Below are 22,569 nucleotides of genomic sequence, written 5' to 3'. Positions count from 1 at the left end.
TGCGTCCTCGGCCGTCGTGGCTCACATCTGAAAGATTGCCAAGGCTGCCCGTCTTGAAAAAAGGCGTCAAGTTTTCTTGACACTCTCAGTTACCATTTTCTTCAGTGGATAATCGATTTTGCCATGAGATTGATTGCTTTATAAGGCTTACAAAAAAACCCTGATACAAAGTCGGACCTATATTTGAAAAATTGTAATTCTGCTGTTTTATATTTGGAGTTTTAAAGCACCTTCCTTAAAGTTAATAAAAACCCATAAACTCAATTTTTTGGTACCCTGTCCAAAATGTCCAACAAAGGGCACAACCTGAAATAACGTGGCATTTCGCCAGCTCATTAGAGTCAATGAACGACCAGTGATTTTTCTGTTTAGGCTCACTTAAAAAAGGCCTATTAAATTTTAAAAATAAGCTTCATGGGTTTTTGCCCTGCTTTGACATGTCTCCACAGAACTAATAGACATCCTCTGGCATAGCATAAAATAATCTCTTTATAAAATATAAAATATTTTACCTTTTTTTAAATTGCCCCACATAGTAAACAAACACATCATTAATGGTCAGTTTGTTGTACAAACTAAATTACTGTTCACAAAATAATCCCATTTTCTGTGTATTTCTATTGTTGTCTCTCACGTTCTTCCTTTTGTGGGCTGTTCTGAAATTCAAGTGGAAGAAGATAGGCGAAGAAGAAATAACGATTAGCTAGCTATCTGTAGTTAATAAAATCCAATTATTTATGTCTATATTATGATATAGTTATGTCAATGCAATTTTACATCAGAAAGGTCCTAATTCAATTTTAATTGTTCAGTTCAGTCCGATATTGGGTCCTTAGAACTATTGCCACCCTATTTTTATTCCTCGTACGTCCCTCCAACCATGCTAATAAATTACATTCACACAAACAAAAGCACTCAATATTCTTTGGATTTGGGAATAGACCCTGCTATTCAGGCTAATAAATAATTTTCATTCACACTCCACCTATATTTTTGACTGTTTCAATACATCATCACAATGGACAGGGAGGATCAAAATGTTTATAGTTTTATAATTCACAGATCACCAAACAAAACTTTTTATGTGTAACTCTTTTATGAAACAAAAACAAAACTGTTAAATTGAATATTTGAATATTATTGTATTACTTTGAATATCAGATGGATTATTTTTTCTTCAAAAACTGACATATCTATTCAAAATAAGAAAATTTGACCATTGAAAAAACATTTGAGAATTTGTCTAGTTGATAGATTAATTTAACTATCAAATAAAGAAATATAAAGCATAAAACATAAACTATTTTGCAAAACCATTTTTATGTAAGAAAAATCTAGGATGACCTCTAGTATCATTCATACAGCCATTTAAAACGTCAGCAGCTTCAGATACCTCTTATACAAATTCATGTGGATCATAAATTACTTTTATGATAACTAACTAATCATTTGTCAATTGTTAACAAATTAAAATGAAATTAAGAATCACGATTGATTAAGAAATCATTATAGGAGCTTGAAAGTTGCTATTTGCTCTGAACAAAAAATATTTTTCATTATCCTTCTGGTTTTTCGTAAATAATATTGCATTGTAAATAAATATTAAAACAAAATTTTAAACAGTTCCAATATTGCCAATAAGTTTTCTGTAAGTATATTATTTAGGGGACTGCGGTGGCCGATAGGTTAGTGAGCTTGAAACATATTTGCCACACTAGCGGTCCTGGGTTCGAATCCCAGCATAACTCTTGGCTTTTTAATTGAAAATAATAGAAATATGAATTGTAAAGTGGTGTGACCCCTTGTCAGCAACACCCACTGAGAGTGTGGATGTTAAGCCCTCCTCAGGAATTATTTTACTTTACTTGATTTAAACGTATTATTTTTGAAAATTGCGTTTTTTGACTTTACGATAGTATAGCGTACTCTCATGTACAAGAATGTACATTTAAACAGAAAAATGTAATATTAGTTGGCTTTTTATTTACATTTTTTGTTTTTAATTCACATATTTCTTCTTTTTAATTATATTTATTTATTTTTTTTTTTTTAATTATATTATGGATAATATAACATCATTTCTTGAAAATTGAAATGATAGAGACAACATTGTTCTTTGCTCTATTATTAATTGCAGTTTTATGTTATTTTGTATAATTTTAAGAGCATTATTTTTTAATATAATTGGAATAAGACTTATCGACTTCCCTCGTGAACGTTGTAGTCTCGGATCAGATCTCTGTTTTATCCTTCCTGCCGTTGAAGGATCTGAGTATATTGACAGATCTGATTGTTAATATAATTGTTTTATAATGAACTTCTGTCATCTTACAATTGTAAGACAGATTGTAAGGAAGTGCATTAATAACCAATACATTTTTTTCCATTTGCTTTGTATCAATTTTCTTCCACTAGAAATTCTTTTGTTGCAGAACTTTGTAATTTACAATTTGCCACCACCGTTTTAAATCCTGAGTATTTTCTTTTGGCTTACCAGTTTCTAACGATGACGCCCAGTCATAATCGGCCCAACAGTCTGGCAAATCACTTTGTGAATCTGGCAAATAAAAAAATTAATTAGTCCCTAATTCCTTGTTCATTTTCTCCGTTGAATCACGCATTCCATAAATAGAAAATTAAAGCCAGGGCCTTAAAATAATGAGTATTTACTAAAGTTGCTTTCTGGCAAAGCAAATAGAAATTTGTTTTATACTTAGAATGCAATGTTAGGATTAATGCCAGGCATTTTTCCGTCCCCGCCCAAAATCTATATTAAACTTTGTTTGGAAAAGACATTTTTATTTTCTCAGTGTTGTATCAAGAATTTTGCACTGTTTTGAAACACAATAAACGAAGTTTTGTGTAAAGTGAACCAGCCACAAATAGCTTGCTAGGAATGTGAAATAATCAAACTCATATATAACATTTCATAGTATTTTGACTACTGGATTTTTTTAATGTGTCATTTGGATTTATAAATTTCAGGAAATTATTAATAGTTAAAGTTGAGTATCTATGATTTTTAAAATTGCTTTACGACCAATTAATCAGATCTACAAATCAATAGTTGCTCAGAAGTTTTACAATTTTGTAAATTAATTTATTATTACAAGTTTTTATTATTTAATGGACTTCAGCAAAAAATTAATGTTGCATGTTGTAATCCTGGGATTAAGAATAAGGGAAAACAACTTGGTACCAAATATAATTTTAACCAGAATCTGTTGTTCCAATTTGAATACTACAATGTGACAATTGATAATTTGATTTAGATAAATAAAATCAGTTCAGTTTCATTGTGTGATGATGAGAGTGAAATATATACTAACAAACGGTTGAAGATTTATTTTAAAAAAAATGAATAAATACAATTTTCTTCCCTTAGGCAAATTACCTGTGACTGAGGCATTTGCAATTTTGAACATAGTTCATATGATCATATAAAAAGTGAAAGCAAAAATAGTCAAATTAAATTATATTAGTTGTGTACAAGAAGAATATGTATAAAATTGATTAAATTACTATGTTAGTAGGATATTTCAAAAGATATTTTCTAATTTAATAAGCCAGGTAGTGTTAAAACATGCTGTTAAATTATTCAAACAAGGGTAAAAAGAGGTTTTGACGCAAACAACCAATTATAGCTTTTAGAGGGAAAAAATTGGTTTATTCTTGGACATTTGTATTTTTGTGGAGGGCGTCTTTTTTTTCTTTTTTTTATATATATATCTCATATGTTTTGGGACATTTGTGTCTGGTAACAACGTGAGTGTAGATGTACATAAGACCTTTACAACATGATATACTTCCCTTTTGACCAAATACATGCATTTTTGTTGTTTTTTTCTGCCACAAGCAGGGACAGAAATAAACTTGATAAACTAATTTTAAGATGAAAAATAATCCTATAAATTTGTTGTTCTAATTTAATTTTTAGACTACATTTTAGTATATTTTTTGCTGGTTTGACATAAATAGGATTCCCCTCTGGGATATCAATTTCACCAGTTTGTTGTAATTTTTTTTTATCCAACTTGTATTTGCCGCATTAGTGGTTCTAGGTTGAATCTCAATAGCTCTTTGACTTTTTTTTAAAGGTTAATTTGAACAAAATTATTTTAAATTGGTTATGAACCCTTGTCTTCTGTGAAAATCAGTGTATAGGGCGACAGTTAATTCCTCCTGTTTGATGAAAATTTCCTACTTTACTTGTTATAATTGCTTTTTTAAATTTCTTTAATAAATGTTGGTATTAAATGTATAATAAAGAGAGAAAGTTTGTAAGAGGTAATCTCGAAATCTACTGGTCTGATTTTAACCAAATTTTGTGAGACATGTTCCTTATGATCAAACGGAGGACATAGACATAGTTATGTCACATTATTTTTGCAGTACTGATTAAATATATGAAATGTTGTGTGTTGCCGTGCACATCATTTAATTATATATTTGTTCAATATAAAATTATCAGCTAGTTTTGCAGTAATAAGTTAAAAGGGTAATAAAAAGATTATGATGTCGCTGTCAGTGATCACCTTTTTATATCTTTATAAACATAAATTAATCAAATAAATTGATATTATTTTATTGATTTTAGGTGGCATAATGGTTAAGGCGTTGACATGGTGCTCCCTCTGTTAGGTAAAAGTCCAAGGTTCAAATCCAGTGACCCTGAATTCAAGCCTGATATACTTACAAATGGGCTTTTTTTAAATACCCTAGGAGTTGATATGACCTCTGATGTTACAAACCACCATTTAAAATATAATCAATCAAAAATAAACATACGCTGCTAGGTTATCATCATACTGAAATAATCACCTCATAGATGCTAGCACATTTTGCCAAGCGCTGTCAAAGATCCTGCATTTACAAATATTAAAAATAATTCACTAATTTCGTGGTCCACTTGACCAAAAATGGCAAAAAGGAGGGAAAACTCAAAAGGTGGGGGTGAGATGGGGAGTTGGTGTCCGAGTGGATCGAGGTCACAATAGCTCAAGTGGTAGAGCAGCGGCGTATCTAGCCGAAGATTGTGGGTTCAAATCCCGCTTGTGTCATTGATTTTTTTATCTCAACTAAAAACCTTAATTAATTGTAATATATTAAAAATAATAATGAACCTAAATTCACGTCTTGAGTGGCACACAAGAAGTTGCATCAATCTGGGAAAAAATATCAATCTGGGAAAAGATGAAAAATTGTTAAATTTTCTAGTAGTCTTCTATATTGGTCAGTATATGTTGGAATAAACAATATTTTGGAGGAGAGGACAGTTCAAAAATTCCAAGAGCGACGGTGGGAATCGAACCTACGTACACAAAAGTTGTGCTAACTTCTGCCACATTTCTATACTGTTATTACTTGATAGGCCAAGGAAAAATAGAACAAAACAAAATGTTCAAATAGTGAGAAATCAGTGGGTTCATAAGACAGAATTACTATTTTTGGAAATATAAACTTATGGAGTAATTTAAGTTTGAGATTGAGTGATTGATTTGATATTGTTGAAACAGGAAAACCAAATTTAACTAATGGCTTAACATGGCTAAGCTTCTAAAAAAAAATCAGTTGATAAATTGTTAAGAAATTGTATTAAGGAAAAGACCATGATTCTATTTTCATCAGGAAAACTGGCAGCATTCCACAGTTTCAATTTTCCATTGAATTTATTCACAATAACAATTATTTACCTTATTATTAGATTATGCCAATTTACTTTCAGTTACTTATGTATTTATTTAAGTATTTATTTAAACTTACGGAGGGTGAATCTATCTCAAACTGAACTTTTTGAATATTTATGAAACCAATCTGCACCTTTTAAGCCACACATTAACTCATAAGTGATCAAAGGAACACATTTTACCTAATTATATATATTTTTATGTTTTAATTAATTTATTTTATTTTATATTTTCTTACATTGGCCAAAAAGAAAATTGTGGCAAATTGGGAGAACATGCTTGTTATATATTTTGGGGGTGGTTTTATTTGCTTAATTTTTTTTAAGTGAAAATGATAGCGACTAGACAATAAATAGTAGTGTAATTTATTAATCATGCTATTGGTTAATATCAGTGAAACTGAAAAAAAATTATGAAATAATGAGTACATACCTTGCACCAACTAAATTAAGATCGTAACTAGAAGAAGGAAGAGGTAAGCAGAGGGTGGGCATAAGTCACATTTAACCTTTGTCATTGTTGGATAATATGTGCTTAGTGCCCACCCCGTCAAAGGTAAGAATAAAGTAACCACCACCACAAAGAACTGGATGACTAGACCTTTTATTACATAAATAATGCTTAAATGTGTTACAATCACTTGTGTTATATTTAAATATAAGATAAAATAATGAACTTATAAAGAAGGGTAAAGCAAAAAAAGATATTTTTTCTTATGTTTATGTGCGTTTCAATTTGTTAGAAATGATTAAACCTGATTACACAAAATGAGGGGGGGAGTAAAAACATAAATTAAAACCCAATACTGAAATTAGGCAGTGTCACAATTGCAATCTTAAAGTTAAAAATTTATTTTATAAACAAACAATAAGTTAAACATCAATATAAAATAATTTAATATCTAACACATTTTTTTTGCACAGAATAAAGATTTTGTTTTTTTAAATTCTGCCTGGTTCTTTTGTTTTCGAGAAACAACCTGTGTAAAAGTTGCCAATTTAAATTTATATATTGTAAAAGAACACCCCCAGATTTTCTTTTATGTTTACTGTTTTTATTTTCAAACAAGTTTTGTGCATTTTTTTTTAAATGGTTTATTTTGAGATGAAAGTTCTCTCCTCACCTGACACTTGGAGGGTGGAGCTTGTGTTCTGCGAGCCTAAATTGTTAGTCGCAGTACATGTATATGTGCCAGCATCATCTGTAATGTAACCAGTCAATTTAAAAATACCCAAATATAATTAAAGAATTTTAAATTTACAAGAGTCAAACTCACAAGAGAAAGCCTGAGGCAGCGTGAGTCGACAGACACCGTTTCTGAACAAGATGTCATGTGTAAGCGACGGTTCGATTAGACGGCCATCCTTCGCCCAGATGATATTCGGTGCTGGCTCTGCCTGTACTATGCACTCAAATCTCGCTGTCTGACCACTAATCACGGCGATATCTCTGAGTGGCTATTGAAAAAAATGAAAATAGAAAAGATAGAATCATTCAATTTAATTATGCAAAATAAACTTACAGTAATAAACATGGGGGGTTTCTTGGGTGCCTCGCTATGCAACATGGCATTCACGACAACCGGTGCACTCAATGGTGTTGGTGACATAGCACTCGTCCAATGTGTAGCCCCTGAAAAAAATATTGAATCTTATTTTCATTAATAATTAACAATATTAATAATTTTCATGCTACGAAACAGTCAATCAAAAAACACGTGTGTTAAATAAAACATTTTAAAAAATAATAAAATAAGCAGATTATTTGATTAAACCATTTTTAGCCTTAGTTCTAAATAGAAAAAGAAATACCAGTGCTAAATCTAAGTTTCAAAAAAAGCTTTGTCATCACATTAAGTTTTCACATTGCAGTTTTCTTTTGTAAACTTGAAACCTAGATTACAGGTTCTCATCATTTAAAGCATTTTTTTATTTTATTGAATAAATTATTAATTCTCATATATTATTTTTAATTTTCTTATGTACAAACTTGATTTTTTTTACATGTTTTCATTTTAAAAAAACAATCAACAATAATATAACTGCTGCTGTAAGTATAGTTACGCCAGTGATTTTTAGAAAAAACGTCCTCATTATATTTCAACTTAAGAAAATATTTAATAGATAATTAGAATTTAAAAAATAACTTGTCACACTAAATAGTCTAAAAGAAGAAATGTTTTAAGTGAAATATTATAAAAAAATATTTTTGCATGAGCATTCATCAAAATACAAGAACCATATTTATATGTTATATTTTCAGACATCAACACATAAATTCATCCACACAACCATCTACATAAATTTATTAGTGCAAAAACGTGTGTTAATGAAAACAAAATTATATGAGTTTGGAAAAAATATTCCTTTGTGTGCCTTATTAAACTGTATTTCTTTGTATTTATTAAATTGAAAAGCAATTTAGTTTGAAAAGTACAGTTATTTCACATCAAACTAAAGACCAAGCAGCAACACCAAATGACCTTGGGATTCATGGGCCGTTGGTGTGTAATAGGGCGAGATGCTTGGCGACATGGAGAGAGGGCTTGGTGTTGCGGGGATTGTGATTCTCGGTCCATGGTGCATAAAAGCCTTCTTTTTTGCATCTTCGGCATCGGACATCTCGGATTCAGAGGTCGGGTCCCACTTGATGGTTTTAAAACCATGCTTCTTCTGTTGTTGCTGTGACGTAGCAGATTTTTCATGGATGACTTTGACCTCAATTGACCCATCTTCGCGCTCGCTGGGTCGTTTTCCTGGGGTAAGGCTTTTAACCGGCTTTCCCCCGCTGACACCTTTCATCCCTCCTTCCCCAGGGAGTATCACTCCAAATTCATACCCAAAGTCATATTTGAAGTAAATAAGACCTGTATCTGGGTCAATACATTTTGTTCCTAGTGGTGAAATATATTAGACAATTTTGATAAAAAAAAAGCTCAAGAGTGGAATATAAAAATAAATAAAATAATAATAAATTACTATCGTGTTGTTTTGTACATCTACCTTTTTCTGATGTACGGGTCTCCTCCCTGTAGACTTGAGGGTCATCTTTCTCTTTTAATAAAAGATTGGAAGTCTCAGATTTTCCATTTTGCTTCACTTCCGTCACAACGTCAGAGACAAACTGTTGCGCTTTCGTTTTGAAAGTAGATGTCATCTCATTTATGTGTTTATTCGCTACACCTTAAAAAACAAATACATTATAATAATTATAATAACAAAATATAGTAATACAGACTGCCTTCAATTTTAAACATTTTAATATTTAAATTAACCTTTAATTTTGTATTTTTTTAAGGTTTGGTAGTAAAAATGTTTAACACATATTGCAATAATTTATTTAATAATGATTAGTTAAAAAGTATAATGTTAATTAATTATTCAGTTGATCCTGCTTATGTTTTGTATTTACTATGTGTAATATTAAAAAGATTAAAAATTTTGTTTAAAAAACTTACTTGCAGCAACTGCAGGTACTCTTGGAGGTGCATAATCAAACTGGGGAGGCTCACCGGGTTTGATTTCAATGAGGCTTTGGGACCTTTCTCCGAATCGTTTTCTCATTTCCTCCACTCGTTGTAGCCTTTTTTCCTCTGCTTTTAGATCTATTGATTTTGATTCGGATTCATTGTCAGAAACATATTTTATCTCTCCTTTCGGCACGACTTTGACTGGCACTGATGTCTGCCTAGTAGCTTTTTTCTGATCAAAGCTGATGACGCGTGTCGTTTGCTGCATGCTGACAACCCTTTGACTGCTGGCAGTCGATTCGGCAAAACTCATCGTGTTCGATGTTTCCACTGCAGTTACTGGTGGTGCAAAATCCATCTTAGGCGGTGAGCCAGGCTTCAGATCATAGTAATGCGGCTGTGGCCTGTGTATCTTCTTGTCCATGGCTGCTGCCTTTGGCTTTTCGATCGGCTCGAATTTTGGCCTAGGAGGACCTTCGAACGACGGTGGTTTGTCAAACTGGCTTGGAGGTGTTGGTTCTCTGCCCTTTGGTGTCGTTGATGGGGCAGGAGAGAGATATGGTTTTACAGGCCTGAATGCCCTTTCTGAGCCTTGTCCCCATATTGGAGGTATTCTTGTATCATAATCGCTCTCATAATCGCTTTCTTTGAAATCTCCTTTTACAAATTTAGAAGGCGATACAAGCGGAACTGTAACTTGTGGTGCTGGACTAGGGGCAGATGGCTTGAATGGGAATGGCTCAAGCTTTGGCATAACAACCTGTTTAGTTACAAACTGAGTTTCCTAAAACATAAAATTTTAATTGTTACCTTCATTCAATTTTAAATGTCAATTGTTAAATCTTTTAAATACACAGCAATCTTGTTATTAAAAAATTCTGTTCTGGTAATTCAGTTCTAAATTTGGTCAGCTTTCTCCTTTTACCATAAAAAATGTTGTAAGTTTTGTGTTTAATTTGAAAGAAAGAATTAAAAGTAATTCAAAATGAAATAGCTAAATTTTCATTTAAAAAAAACCCTGGAAGAATCAATCAATCAATTTTAATATATTGAATTTGAAATGTTTTACTTAATAATCCCCAAAAAATGTATCATCTTGAAAGAGAAATTGTGATAGAATATTTAGAGTGAAGTTCTGATAACAAATTTAGGAAAAAAGTTGGCAACTTATCCAGAAAACTTATATGTACAAAAATTTTAATTATGGAAAAAATTTCATATTTTACAAATTTAGTTTAATTAATTAATTTCCTCACTTTGTATAAATGTAATTGCTCTTATTAAAAACCTGTTTAATTCTTATTAAACACAAAAATTAATTATATAACACACTAATGAATATTGTTTTCAGTGTGACCTAGCAATTTTTATTTGCTCACTTACAAAAGTGTTTTTACGAAACTGTGTTAATATTCACTACCATAAATTATTATTCATTATATAAACAAAAATTTTGAATAAAATCACCAAGTGCAGTGTTATGTTTTGAGTTTTTTAGCAAAGCAAAACAAAACGCAAACCTTGTGCACTTGAGTGGTTGGTAGCTGTTTCTTGGCACTTTCAACTTTTTCGGTCCTAAACATGCTAGGTTTTTGTCTGACAAACTTGTTTGGCTCATCTGTATCTGCCATGTAGCCCGAATCCTGAACCTGGTGCCTCTGAAGTTTCGGAGTTTCTGGCTTTGCTTTCACTGGGGGTGAGCATGGTTTGGCGGTAATTTGCTGTGATGAAGTTTCCAATTTGTGCATCTTCTGCATTCCGAATTGTTGGATTTCCATGTGTTTTGTCTGTTTGCTCGAACAGGTCGTTTTAGAATCAAATGTCAATGGAGGTTGGGAGAAAGCTGAAGGTGGAGGTGGTTCCGGTTGTGCGGATTGGGACCGTCTAGTATGTTCAAATGATGGTGGTTTTACTTTTCTATAATAAGGCTCTTCAGTGTCACTATCCCAAGGAGTCCACCTTGCCTTAATTTTAGAACCTTCCAAATCACTTTCATAATCACTTTCTGTAGCTTTTTTCTGAAACTTTGAAGGCCTGGGAACAGTTGAAAACTTTGTAGGGCTCTGTTTTACAGTTTCAGGCTTAAAGGGAAATGGTTCTAAAACAGGGAAAGGTTTAAATGTTGATTCGTCACAGAAAGAACTTGACCTTTTCTCAATTCTCTTTGAAAATGACTCTGTTTTCTCATAATGGGATGATTTTGTTGACTCGACTGAACTTTCTCTCTTTGGAGGTGGCATGCACCTAACTGCACCTACTAAGTGCCTGGAAGGAGGCTTTTCAAGATCTTTTTCTAATTCCTGCTCTATCTGTTCAACGTAAGACTGTCGTCTTTCATTAGGAGGAGGTGTAGCAAAACCTATTTCCGGTGGAGGGCCTGGTTCAATGTGTAAATCATCCAATTGAGGGGTAAATTGCTTAACAGGTTTGAATTCCGTTTTAGGTTTTGCAGGTTCAACTGAAGGTTGCTGCCACAATTTTTTGGCTTCAGAAGGAGTTATTGTCTTTTCAGTAACTACCTGAGATGTGCTTGAATCATAAAATTCAGAACGGTTGGAAAAAGTGTTCAAATTTGCTTTATGTGTGGTATGTGCTTCTGCAACATAAATTATCTTGGGGCCCATTACGAGAGGAACTTCTCTTGGTGGAGATGGCTGCTTTGACACAGTTTGTGTTTGGAAAGATGTAAACTGTGATGAATGGTGTGATTCTTCCTTAACAGAAGTTGATACTGTTTCCGATTGGACTCCAGGAGGAGGCCAGGCACTGGTGACAGAACTTTCTTGATGTTTAGATCCCCAGAGCTTATCCATTGCTAGACCATCTGTTGAAGGCATGGGTGATCTAGGTCTATCGCATAAAAATGAAGGAGAAACAGGTTTGCACTCATTTGGAGAAGAGAATTTTAGTTCTTCTTTCTTACTCGCCCAAAGTTTTTCCATTGAAACTCCTTCAGCAGATGGCCTTGGAGAAGTTGGCCTCACTTGTATGTCTGCAGAAGGCCTCAAAACTGGAGTTGGTGGTTCAACAAAAGACAAGCTTACATTATCATGGAATTTTTCTTGTTTTTCTGTTTTCCTTTCAACAACAATCACTGGTGATTGAGGTTTAGTGGGAAATATCCTAACCCCGCCTGAAGGAATTTCACCTTTTGTTAGATCTTTTTGTGACTCTTCTAGCTTCTTGGCCTTGTCAACCATGTCTTCTTTTACTTTGGTAGCGAATGTTTCTGGAATGTATCCCATTTCTGGGGGTGGGCCAGGTTCTAGGATGAATTCAGGCTCATTTACTTTATCCTTCCATTGGTTCAAATAAGAAGAGTTGACAGCAGCAAAGGAACTCGTGTATTCTTGCTTTACAGGCTTTGGTTCATATATTTTATTTTTATTTTCTTCATTCTCCTTTATTATTGATTTAAAAAATTCCAATGAGCTTTTAGTTGAAATGGAATCAGTGACTAAATCTTCAGTTTTTGGCACTTCTGGTTTAAACGGTTTTACCTCAAACGGTGGTTTGACTGAAGCAAAACTGGTTGGAGGATCATATTGTTTCGTGCCACAAGTCTGTGTCTGAAAAGATTCAAATGAACTTTGCTCAAACTTCTTGTTCTCAAATGATGAATCTGGGAGAGTAAATGGATGGAGGGAAGTTTCAATCTTTTCTAGTGACGATTTCTGCAGGTCAAACTTGGATGCATCAAATGTCGGCTTTGGGATATCCATGAGTTCAGGGAATTTCTGGTAATTTTCAGTCTGTTTTGGGAAAGATTCTTTCGAATTTTGGAAAGTCTCAGTCTTGGCAAAGTTTTTTTTTAAATCCTTCACTTCGTCCATAGACATATCTGTCTTATGCACTTTCATAGAGATGTGTTTCTCACTTTTCACACTTTCTGACACAACCATGCCACCCCCAGGTGGCATATTCATAGTTGAAACTGTCTGCGGCTGAACACTCAAATCACCTGAAGCCCCCTAATTTGTGAAATAAACATTTTAATTCTTGAATCACTTTCATGAACTTTAAATGATCTGCCATATTGCTTTTACTTAAATCAACTTAAAGTGGTCAAAGTTTTGCACATTTCCATAATCTTACTTTTAATATCTTACAGAAAAAAATAAATATTGTCAACTAAAATCTGCATTATTTCATGTACTTCATAAAATAAATCCGTACAATTAATAAGAACAATCTATATTTGTTTAGTGGCCATAATTGACCATATTAATATTTCCTTGTGAAGTAATTTGAAGTGATAACATAAAGTATTATGAAATTAGGTTTTAATTTAATAAATACACTTTATAAAAATATAAAATAAAATCAAACTCTAACGATATATGTAATTTTGGTGTAACTGTGCAGTTCAGCACAGTACATGAAAAAAAGCAGACTAGCATTGATAACATTTTTAATTTTGGATTATCTAAACTGATGTGTATTTACAAAGAAGTGCTGTCGATTATGACCAAGATGTGAAGTTAGTCTTGCCTACAAATAATGTGATTTTTATACAATTTTTTAATTAGTGCCTCCACCTTGATCACAAAATTGAAATAATTTTTTGACAGATTTAATAAATTATCTATATACTAACAACATTTGTAAAGATGAGATTGGGCTGTCCAGTTTCTGGATGGGGGTCAACGACCAACAAGTCTGCTGTGCTTCTGGCCTCACCAGCACTGTTTACTGCTACTGCTCCATATTGACCAGTGTGGATATGGTCAACTGGGAAATCACATGTATTAATTTTTGTCAGATAATTGTGTGTGAAATAGAAATACCTTTGTCAATAATCAGAATATGGCAATTGCCTTGAGAAATGATCCTGAATGCTGTAGAAGTTGGCCGAATCAACTGTCCATCTTTGTTCCAAGTGACTGTTGGTGTTGGTGTCCCTGTGACCTCAATCTCTAAAGCCACTCTTTCACCAACAGTTGCAGTCCTAGCTTGCAATCTTCTTCCCAATACAGGAGGAAATTGGCTTTCTAAAAGAATTAGAAAATGAATCAAACAAAAATAAATATTGATTAAAAATACATACTTTTAACGACAACATCTGCTGATGCTGTAGCTGATCCGGCTTCGTTTACAGCATTGCAAGTGTATCTACCGCCATGTTGCGTTTTTACATCTTTCAATTTTAAAACTGCTTTGCCAAACTCATAGGTTGTTTCACTCTCCTGTGGAACAGGGCCACCGTTTCTTGCCCATGTTATTTCTGGTGTTGGATAACCTTCAATAATAGCTGTCAGTGTAACATCTGCACCTTGATCAACGATACATCCATTAAGAGGAGAAATGAATCTCGGAGCAGTGTTTTTTCTCTTGGCGATCACAAGACCACTTGAAGATTTTTTAAGGTTATCACTCGGGGATGATTCAGTACCCGATGACTTAAAGACTTCAGATTCCTCTGTTGACTCCACGCCATCTATGTTTTTGTATTGGGATGTTTTGTGTGATTCAACCTAAGAAAACGAGCAATACCATGATAAACAGAATGATATAATTTTCAATAGGAAATGAAAACTCACTTGTACTGCAGGTTTGTCTCCGATTTTATGAGATGCAACCTCAGACTTTGATATCGTACTTTGTACCTTAACAACTGGCTCATGTCCACCATGAGTGGTAGAAGAAGAGAAATGGCTGGAAGATTCGGATTGAACAAAAACAGCCCTTTTCATTTCAAAAACACCAGTGTCCAAGTTAATATCCTCAATACGTGGTAAGAATGTTTGTAATGATGGTTCTGTGCGCGGAAACAAAATATTTTGAAACAAATTAGTAAAACCTTTTTGTCATTATTATACAATTAAATTTATACCTGAAAGGGTTAAATTGGCAACACATGTTGCTTTCCCAGCTTCATTTTCTGCAGTACAGCTAACCTTTCCAACAAGAGACTTACTAACTGATGGCATGCTTAGAACCTGCCGACTGCCAGATGTAGATACTAGAAAATCCTTTCCTGAGACTGGCTGATCATTAAAGAACCATTTTACTTTTGGAGTTGGCTTCCCTGAGACAATACATTCAAATTTTGTAGCCCCTCCCTCGGGTACTGAAGTGTCAGCAAACAATTCGGTGAAATAAGGTGCGCATGTTGCTTCTTCAGCTTGAGGTTTTATTGATTCCAAAGTCAGAGGTGTTTTGACCGTCAGATGAGAAAAGCATTTCACCTCTCCTTGCTGGTTTGCTGCTCTTGCAGTGTAAACTCCTTTGTCTTCATTTGTAACATTAGAAACCTTAAGCAAACAATGACCCTCCATGTCTTGACTCATCTAAAATATAAAATCATATAAAAAAAATGTATCAAATAAATTTTGAATAGTTTACGTACATGAACTCTTTCAGACTGTACAAGTTCTTTGTTGTTAAGAGACCATGAAACTGTAGGCATCGGTTGGCCAGTGACAGTGCATTCAAATTGGACAGTGTCGCCAGCAACTACTAAAAGGTCTGTCAGGAGTTGAGAGAACCTTGGCATTCCTTCTGTTTTCTTTTCAGCTTCAATTAGTGCCTCACTACTCGCTGATTTTCGTGTCGGATGCTCACCAGATTTATCAACAGCTGAAAAATATTATACACTTTCATTTAAATTTAAGGATTATACATAAATATACTTTAACATTAATAAAACGTTATTTTATACAAAACGAAGTGTATTTCATTTTAAATCATAAATTCAAATAACAACATTTCCAAAAGTAATTTAATACAAAATTTTTTAAAATTATTATAGCTTATTAAAGTCTGACATTTACAAAGGGTGTTGGCTACTTGCATCACAAATTTTGCCAGTGAATTTCACACCTTCAGAGTGACAAAAATGTTCCCCTGTACAATGGTTTGATCATTAGCCATAAGGCAGAAATTTCACTTTTTCCAGGATTTACGACTTGTTTGTTACTAACTACAATTGTTTAAGGAAATCCGAGATTCATTACGAACAGCAAAAATGAGGGGATGAAAAAGGGAGAGATTCAATTTCTACTAGTACTTTAAGTAAAATCTTTGCTTGAAAAAAAGGGATTAAAAAAGTAATTACACCATTCAAAATGTTATTAAATGGAGAATGTAAAATTTGCTGCTTTCTTGGTTTGCAAATGATGTTTTTAAAAACCCCTGAATTTCTTCTAATTCAGAATTTTTTTAACTCTTCAAGTAGATACAACTTTAACCTGAAAAACTTTCATGTATCTGACCAGTAGACCAGAAGAAAATGTAAAGTACATTTCAACAGTGTTCTTGGATTTTTTTTTTGTAACAATTTTTGTTTTGGGATTATTGTAGTTTTTCTGAAGTAAAGCCATGGAATCCCAGAAAAAATGAAATTTTCCCCTTACAGATGATGATCAGACCCCATTGTACAGCGATAAATTTTTTTTTTTTTTTAATTTATTTAATTATAAAGGCATACAACCACGATGGTCAAAACTGCCTTGATGATGAATTAATCGATGAGAGAAGAAAACAGAGAGCGATAGGCAAGGAGGGGCAGGGACAAGAGCGGGCACACCCCCACAGCGAACCGGACACCACAAGACCAGGCAAGAACCAGACACCCAGACCAGCTCCTCTCCACACAAGACCTTAGTGGTGAGACAGTGGCAGACTTCTCAGAGGGCTGTGCATGGTGTGCCAGCATCCGCAGCCCTCCCAAGTTCCGGGGTTCAAACTCAACCCAGAGGCCAGCTCCACCCACCCCCGGCACCGGCCCCCCAGGAGCCGCACCCGCACCCAAGGCCGCCCTGGCCTCCTACTCATTGTTTGTCACAATTTATCGGTCAACCCAGTTTCAGTTAGGAACTCAAAAATCTTTCTAATGTTAGCTGGGGAATCTTTCAAAATTTCGGTCACACTGTTTCCAAGCTTATGTTTGACCCGAAGGTCTTCGTAGTTTCTGCATGTTGACAGAATATGCTTGATGGTGATTATTTCACTACAAGTTGTGCATCTTGGGGGAGGTTCTCTGGTCATTAGGTAACCATGTGTTAGTCTTGTGTGACCTATCCTGAGCCTGGCCAGCATGGTTTCTTCTTTGTGAGATCTTTGCATTGCCGTTACTCACTGTCTGACACTTTCCTTAATTTCTCTGAGTTTGTTATCCTCGATATTTCGCCATTCCGATTGCCAGAGGTTCCAAATTTTTCCTTTAAGAAACACAGCAAAGTCTTCACATGGCACTTCCGGCATGTAAATACCATTCGATGCAGCACATTTCGCTGCTCGGTCAGCCTCCTTGTTGCCTTTTATACCACAGTGACCTGGGACCCACAAAAAACTAACTGCTGTACTCGCACTATTTTTTATAACAAGGAAAATCTTGGATTTTTGGAAAATTTGTTTTTGATGGTTCGAGTCTTTTTTCATTTATTTATTTTTTAAATTTATTTTTGATTTATTTATTTATTTTTGATTTATTTATTTTTTTAATATCAGTCAAACATGAGTTTAGACAGTGTGAGAAATTTTGCAAGGCTGAAGGGAATATTTATGTACCAAAATTATACATTCTTCTGTTAATTTTTTATAATGATTATTTTTTTTATTTATTATAATAAAGTTTTTATATGTTTAAATTATGAAACTGTTTGCTGCCAAAAAGTTAATTTTTTCTGTGTTTACCTTGTACTATTAATGTGCATTGACTGCTTGCTTCTCCCATAGAATTTAAAGCAACTACTTTGTAGTGGCCTGCATCCTCCAGTAAAGCTTCCTGGATGATTAATGAGCACCTGTCGCCCTGAAATACGAGCTGAAAATCTGGGGATTCTTTAACAGGTTGGTCGTCGTGATACCAGATCACCTGAAATTGTGCATAAAATCTGCTTTATTTTTCAATGAGTTATTTTCAAATTGAAATAATATTTTGGCTTGTTGCCATCAAAGGCTAAAATGTCTCTAGGCATATATACCAGACCTAAGCTTCTTTATGAAGGCTAAAAATACCGGAGAATTTGGGTTAATCTAAGATGAATAATGTATATTATCTCTGTATTAAATACCTCTGGCTCTGGGACTCCGATTATAACGCAGTCCAATCTGACTTTCTTTCCCTCGAACACAGATTGGTCCTTTAAATGAAGTTGCACATTGGGTTTTGTCGGTTCCATGTCAGACTGTAGATCAGTGTCAGAAGACTCCAACGGGAGCCTTCCTTTCACTGTCACCTGTTAAAAATGAACGAAATATTCAGATCAGGGTTCTTTCAGCTCTGATAAATCCCTAATTAACAATTGGCAAATGTACCTGAGATGTGGTGCTAACTGAGCCAGACGTATTAGTGGCCGTCACTGTGTATAGACCTGCATCTTTTGGAAATGCCTCTGGAATGTTTAGTGATGCGTGGCAGCCATCAGTACTTGTCTAAAATGAAAATAAAGTGACAATTTATTCAATACTATGAAATTATCATGCCCCGCATGTGTATTTGTTAGACTTTGTTAGTTTCAAATAAAATTCCCAGTTCTTTTTTAAAATAATTAAACAAAACCATTTTTATAATTATAAAAACACTCAAAACTGACATAAGACTACAGTATTACCTATTGAAAACTAGGGAATAAAAATTATAAATATAGAGATATTTTTTCTGAATTATAGCATGACTGAGAAATATAATGGCAGTGATTTCATTTCTGTAAAAAGCCAAAAATAATTATGCACCAACTGGCACCATTCAGAGGCCTTGACAAGATGTGTAAAATAAATTGCACTTCATTCAGTCTTAACCATTTTTCAATGTCAATAATGAGAAAAAAAGAAAACATATTATGTTTAAATATCACTTAATAAATAATTTTGTTTTATTACCAATTTAAAAATAAATCAAGGTTCATAATATCAATGTCAGACGATCTTTCAACTGCATAGCAAGATTCTAAAAAGAGGTTGTTTTGTGAGATTAAGCCAGAAATCCTATCAAAAGAAATTAATAATGATGACGATGAAGTCTAAATCGTATATATTAATCTAATTCATAATGTATGTACTTTTTATGTACATGTATTTTTTGATAATTATTTTATCATTTATTAGATCCAATTTAATACGTTAGTATAGCCTCCTTTAAAGCATGCCAGTTTAATTTAAAAAATAAATTATCTCTATTATACATTTTACAGTTTAAAAAAAAAGTAAGGATTGTAGAGGTTGTAAGCAAAACATGCATTTACAAATATATTTTAACCAACGTTTTGTCTTTTTAATTATTAGGTAAAGCTCAAACTTCACGTTTCTTAAACCTACGTGCTTTCCTTATTACATGACAACAAATACATCAAATGAGCAGGAAAAAGCATTAGATAACATACTCAGTTCTTTAGAATAGGCAATACTTTGTGAAATGTGTTATTACTATTAATAATTATTTGTAGATCGTGAGATGCGGTCTTGTGGGATGTAGTTTTAGAAAAATATTTTCTTTATTGTGCCAACGTTTCAATCTTTATTTAGATCATCTTCAGGGCTCATATTGTGTGTTTTCTGTGCAGATGTGTCACTGTTGTGTGTTGTGTTGCAAGTGAAATACTACACATTACTCTTGATGTATATTTTAGTTACATAAAATAAAATGTGACACTAAAATTAAGGTTAATAAAAAGAACCCTAAAATATCATGGAAGTAAATTTAATTTATGCAAGTTTTAAATTTCCCCATGACTAGATGTCTACAGATGGCAAGACAAAGCAAAAAAAAAAAAAATTAAATTCTTAAATGGGAAAGTCAACAATAAAGTTAGTTATTTTTAGTTATACACATGTCTAAAATAATTTTGTAATCTTTGAAAGTGTAATGTTTAAACTAACAACTTTATTACCTCAATATTGAATCTTTTCGCATTTGACAAATTTACATAAATAGGAGTGGGGTCTTGTCTTGCTCTGGTTAGATCCTTGCTGTTACATCTTACCTAAACTAATTTTGGTTCATTCCAATATTTTGTTAAAAGATGGTATTTTGAAAACCAAACATTTTTTCCTTGATAACAAAATTGCTAGCGTTTGCCAAAAATAGGAATTAAGTGTTAAAATCTAAATGTGTGGTGTTTAGTGACCGTTAATTTGGAGATCGTGAGATGCGGTCTGGTCACCATGATCTCACAATCTCCAAATGATCGTTAAAATCTAAATTGATAAAAAAGTTCATAAGAAAATCCATTCTAAGTATAGTTGAATATTTTTATCTGTGTCGAGGATTGTTTTGCATCTAAATAATCGCATCACCATTGCATTTCTATAAATTATTACTTATTTAAAATCGAGCCCTAAGTAGTGTATTTCTATTGCTGAAATTGAACATTTGCAAAAATATGTTCTCACATCTTGATTTGATTTTTTAAAAAAATTGTAAAACATTTTACTTTTACCATGTTGCATATATACAATTAGTTTTTCAATGTTTCAATTTTTATCTTTATTATTTCTTTAGATACTATTTAATAAAAAATAATTAAATGTTCAATTTCAGCATTAGAAATACACTACTTAGGTCTCGATTTTAAATAAGTAATAATTGATAGAAATGCAATGGTGATGCAATATATATATTTGCAAAAATTTCATACAAAATTATTTTAAATTTTTAAATAAAACTAAAGAATTCATTGGCTGGTTTCTAAACTAAGTCACTAAATAAATCTAATGAACTGTAAAACTATATAACAGTTTCATTTAATACCAATTTTTTCAACCTTCATTAATTTTTATACATATAAATTTAAGACACTCAGCGTTTTTTGTATTTTTTTACTAAAATGAAAATAAGTAATAAAATTCATTACACCCGTATGTGTTTAGATTGAATATATATTTTATCATACCTATACATGTTAATATGTTTATTCAAATCATACTTTTTTTGATTTGTTAAGATCAAACAAAACTTACACATCAATAAAAAGTTCAAAACTCCAAATAACAGTAATTGAACACAAAAGCACACACTCCTTGGAATATTCATTTAAAAAACAAACCTATTCAATAATCGACCCTTTTATTTTTCTAAATGAGGGCGCCCAGCTGAAAGTTGATACTGCCGGGGATTTGGCTTTGGCCGGCGAGACTTGGACAGAAGTCAAGTGGTGGGGCTCTGAACAGTGTGATGCCGTATTTCTAATAGGGACAGCCTGTTGGGCCAAAACTGTTTATCAAGTATTGAAGGCAATTTGGCCCTTAAGAAACGCGTTAAGGAAGGTGTCTAAAATACCTAAAGAACTCTTAACCGGGAGTTATTTCAAAAACAGATATTCGACATAATACACACAAGTGATGGTTGGAGTTATGTATAAATAATTTTAGTCTATTGCAATCATTTCAATAATAAATCAATAAAGCTGAAATTAAAGATCAATCGAGTACTTCTATTTTAAAAATATATACACTATAAAAACTCAATATCATTTTTTAATTTATTTTCTTTGTTAATTTCAATTAAGCCTGATGTTGGATCTTCCAGGTTGGAGTACTGCCAGATTTATTTGGCATCTAAAAGAAACTTTTACTTCTTTGTAGTAGATGTCATCATTGACCAATTTACAGATATCTGACAACAAAAAGCCTTTTCTAAACAATCCCTTCTATTTTGTCTTGTTTTTTATTATCATATATTAATCCTTATATGACCATATAAATTATTTCAATAAAATATTCTATCTAAGGTCTTGGTGGAGATAAAAAGAATATTTAATTGAAATTATCATATATGTATATATAGATAATAATCTTCTATTCATCTTCCTTCTTTTTTGGTTGATTTTTCCTTATTCGGATTGATAAATAAATCAAGAACTGCTTCAACCTTTTTGTTTATTTATTAATGCTGATGCATTTCAGGCCCAATCTGGCTTCTCTGTTTAAGGTTTTTAGGAGTTCATACTCCATAAATATGTTAGTATGTTGAAGTTGAGGTAGCCGAGTGATTAAGGACTCATATGAGTGGTTGTGGGTTCAAATCCCAGCATAAAGTTTAGAATTTTATTTCAATTTGGAAAAAGTATTGTACAGCGGTTCTCTTGTCCACAACACCCAATGGGTAGTTTCATGTTAAAGCCTATTGTATGACAGAATTAGTTCACTTTTTTATATATTTTGTGGGTTTTTTTAAGCAGTCTATTCTCACAAATGCAAACTTGTTAATAAAATAAAGTTCTAATCCATTTAAAAATGAAATAGTCTTCAATTTGTGTTTCCAGTGTCTCTCCTTTCTGCCAGTAAAAAAGTATCAGATTAAAATAAAGTTATACATTATACGAGTGTCTGATCTTGATCTGAACTCATTAATTTAATGTCCCACAAGAATATAACGCTGGAATGAATTCTAATTTTGACCATCTGGACGGCCAGTCGATATCGAGCCAAATAGTTTCTATCTACCGACTTTTAACATTTAGCTAATTCTTT

The 22,569-nt window shown here is 32.8% G+C and overlaps 1 protein-coding gene across 2 annotated transcripts in view; it reads right to left on the bottom strand.

Moving 5' to 3' along the window:
* LOC106673577 (titin) overlaps positions 1-21,220 on the bottom strand; it is a 151,636-nt gene extending 130,416 nt beyond the window's left edge. The window contains exons 1-18 of one of the 2 annotated variants that reach the window (XM_024225167.1): positions 21,144-21,220; positions 18,418-18,534; positions 18,174-18,338; positions 17,794-17,974; positions 15,506-15,735; positions 14,990-15,446; positions 14,697-14,914; positions 14,204-14,630; positions 13,944-14,147; positions 13,754-13,887; positions 10,677-13,127; positions 9,145-9,940; positions 8,690-8,869; positions 8,170-8,580; positions 7,210-7,319; positions 6,964-7,144; positions 6,811-6,888; positions 2,495-2,557 (exon numbers count right to left, since the gene is read on the bottom strand). In XM_024225167.1, the coding sequence (XP_024080935.1) occupies positions 2,495-2,557; positions 6,811-6,888; positions 6,964-7,144; positions 7,210-7,319; positions 8,170-8,580; positions 8,690-8,869; positions 9,145-9,940; positions 10,677-13,127; positions 13,754-13,887; positions 13,944-14,147; positions 14,204-14,630; positions 14,697-14,914; positions 14,990-15,446; positions 15,506-15,735; positions 17,794-17,974; positions 18,174-18,281 (6,229 nt within the window). In that variant the 5' untranslated portion in view covers positions 18,282-18,338; positions 18,418-18,534; positions 21,144-21,220. The remainder of the gene's footprint in view (positions 1-2,494; positions 2,558-6,810; positions 6,889-6,963; positions 7,145-7,209; positions 7,320-8,169; positions 8,581-8,689; positions 8,870-9,144; positions 9,941-10,676; positions 13,128-13,753; positions 13,888-13,943; positions 14,148-14,203; positions 14,631-14,696; positions 14,915-14,989; positions 15,447-15,505; positions 15,736-17,793; positions 17,975-18,173; positions 18,339-18,417; positions 18,535-21,143) is intronic. The other variant, XM_024225168.1, reaches the window with a different exon arrangement.
* Between the last annotated feature and the right edge of the window lie 1,349 nt (positions 21,221-22,569).

Source organism: Cimex lectularius, unplaced genomic scaffold, assembly GCF_000648675.2.
Source record: "Cimex lectularius strain Harlan isolate CLEC.00 unplaced genomic scaffold, Clec_2.1 scaffold15, whole genome shotgun sequence".
NCBI classification, from domain to species: Eukaryota; Metazoa; Arthropoda; class Insecta; order Hemiptera; family Cimicidae; genus Cimex; species Cimex lectularius.
Note: the sequence above shows the minus strand (reverse complement) of the source record. Positions and strands in the feature narration are given on the sequence as shown.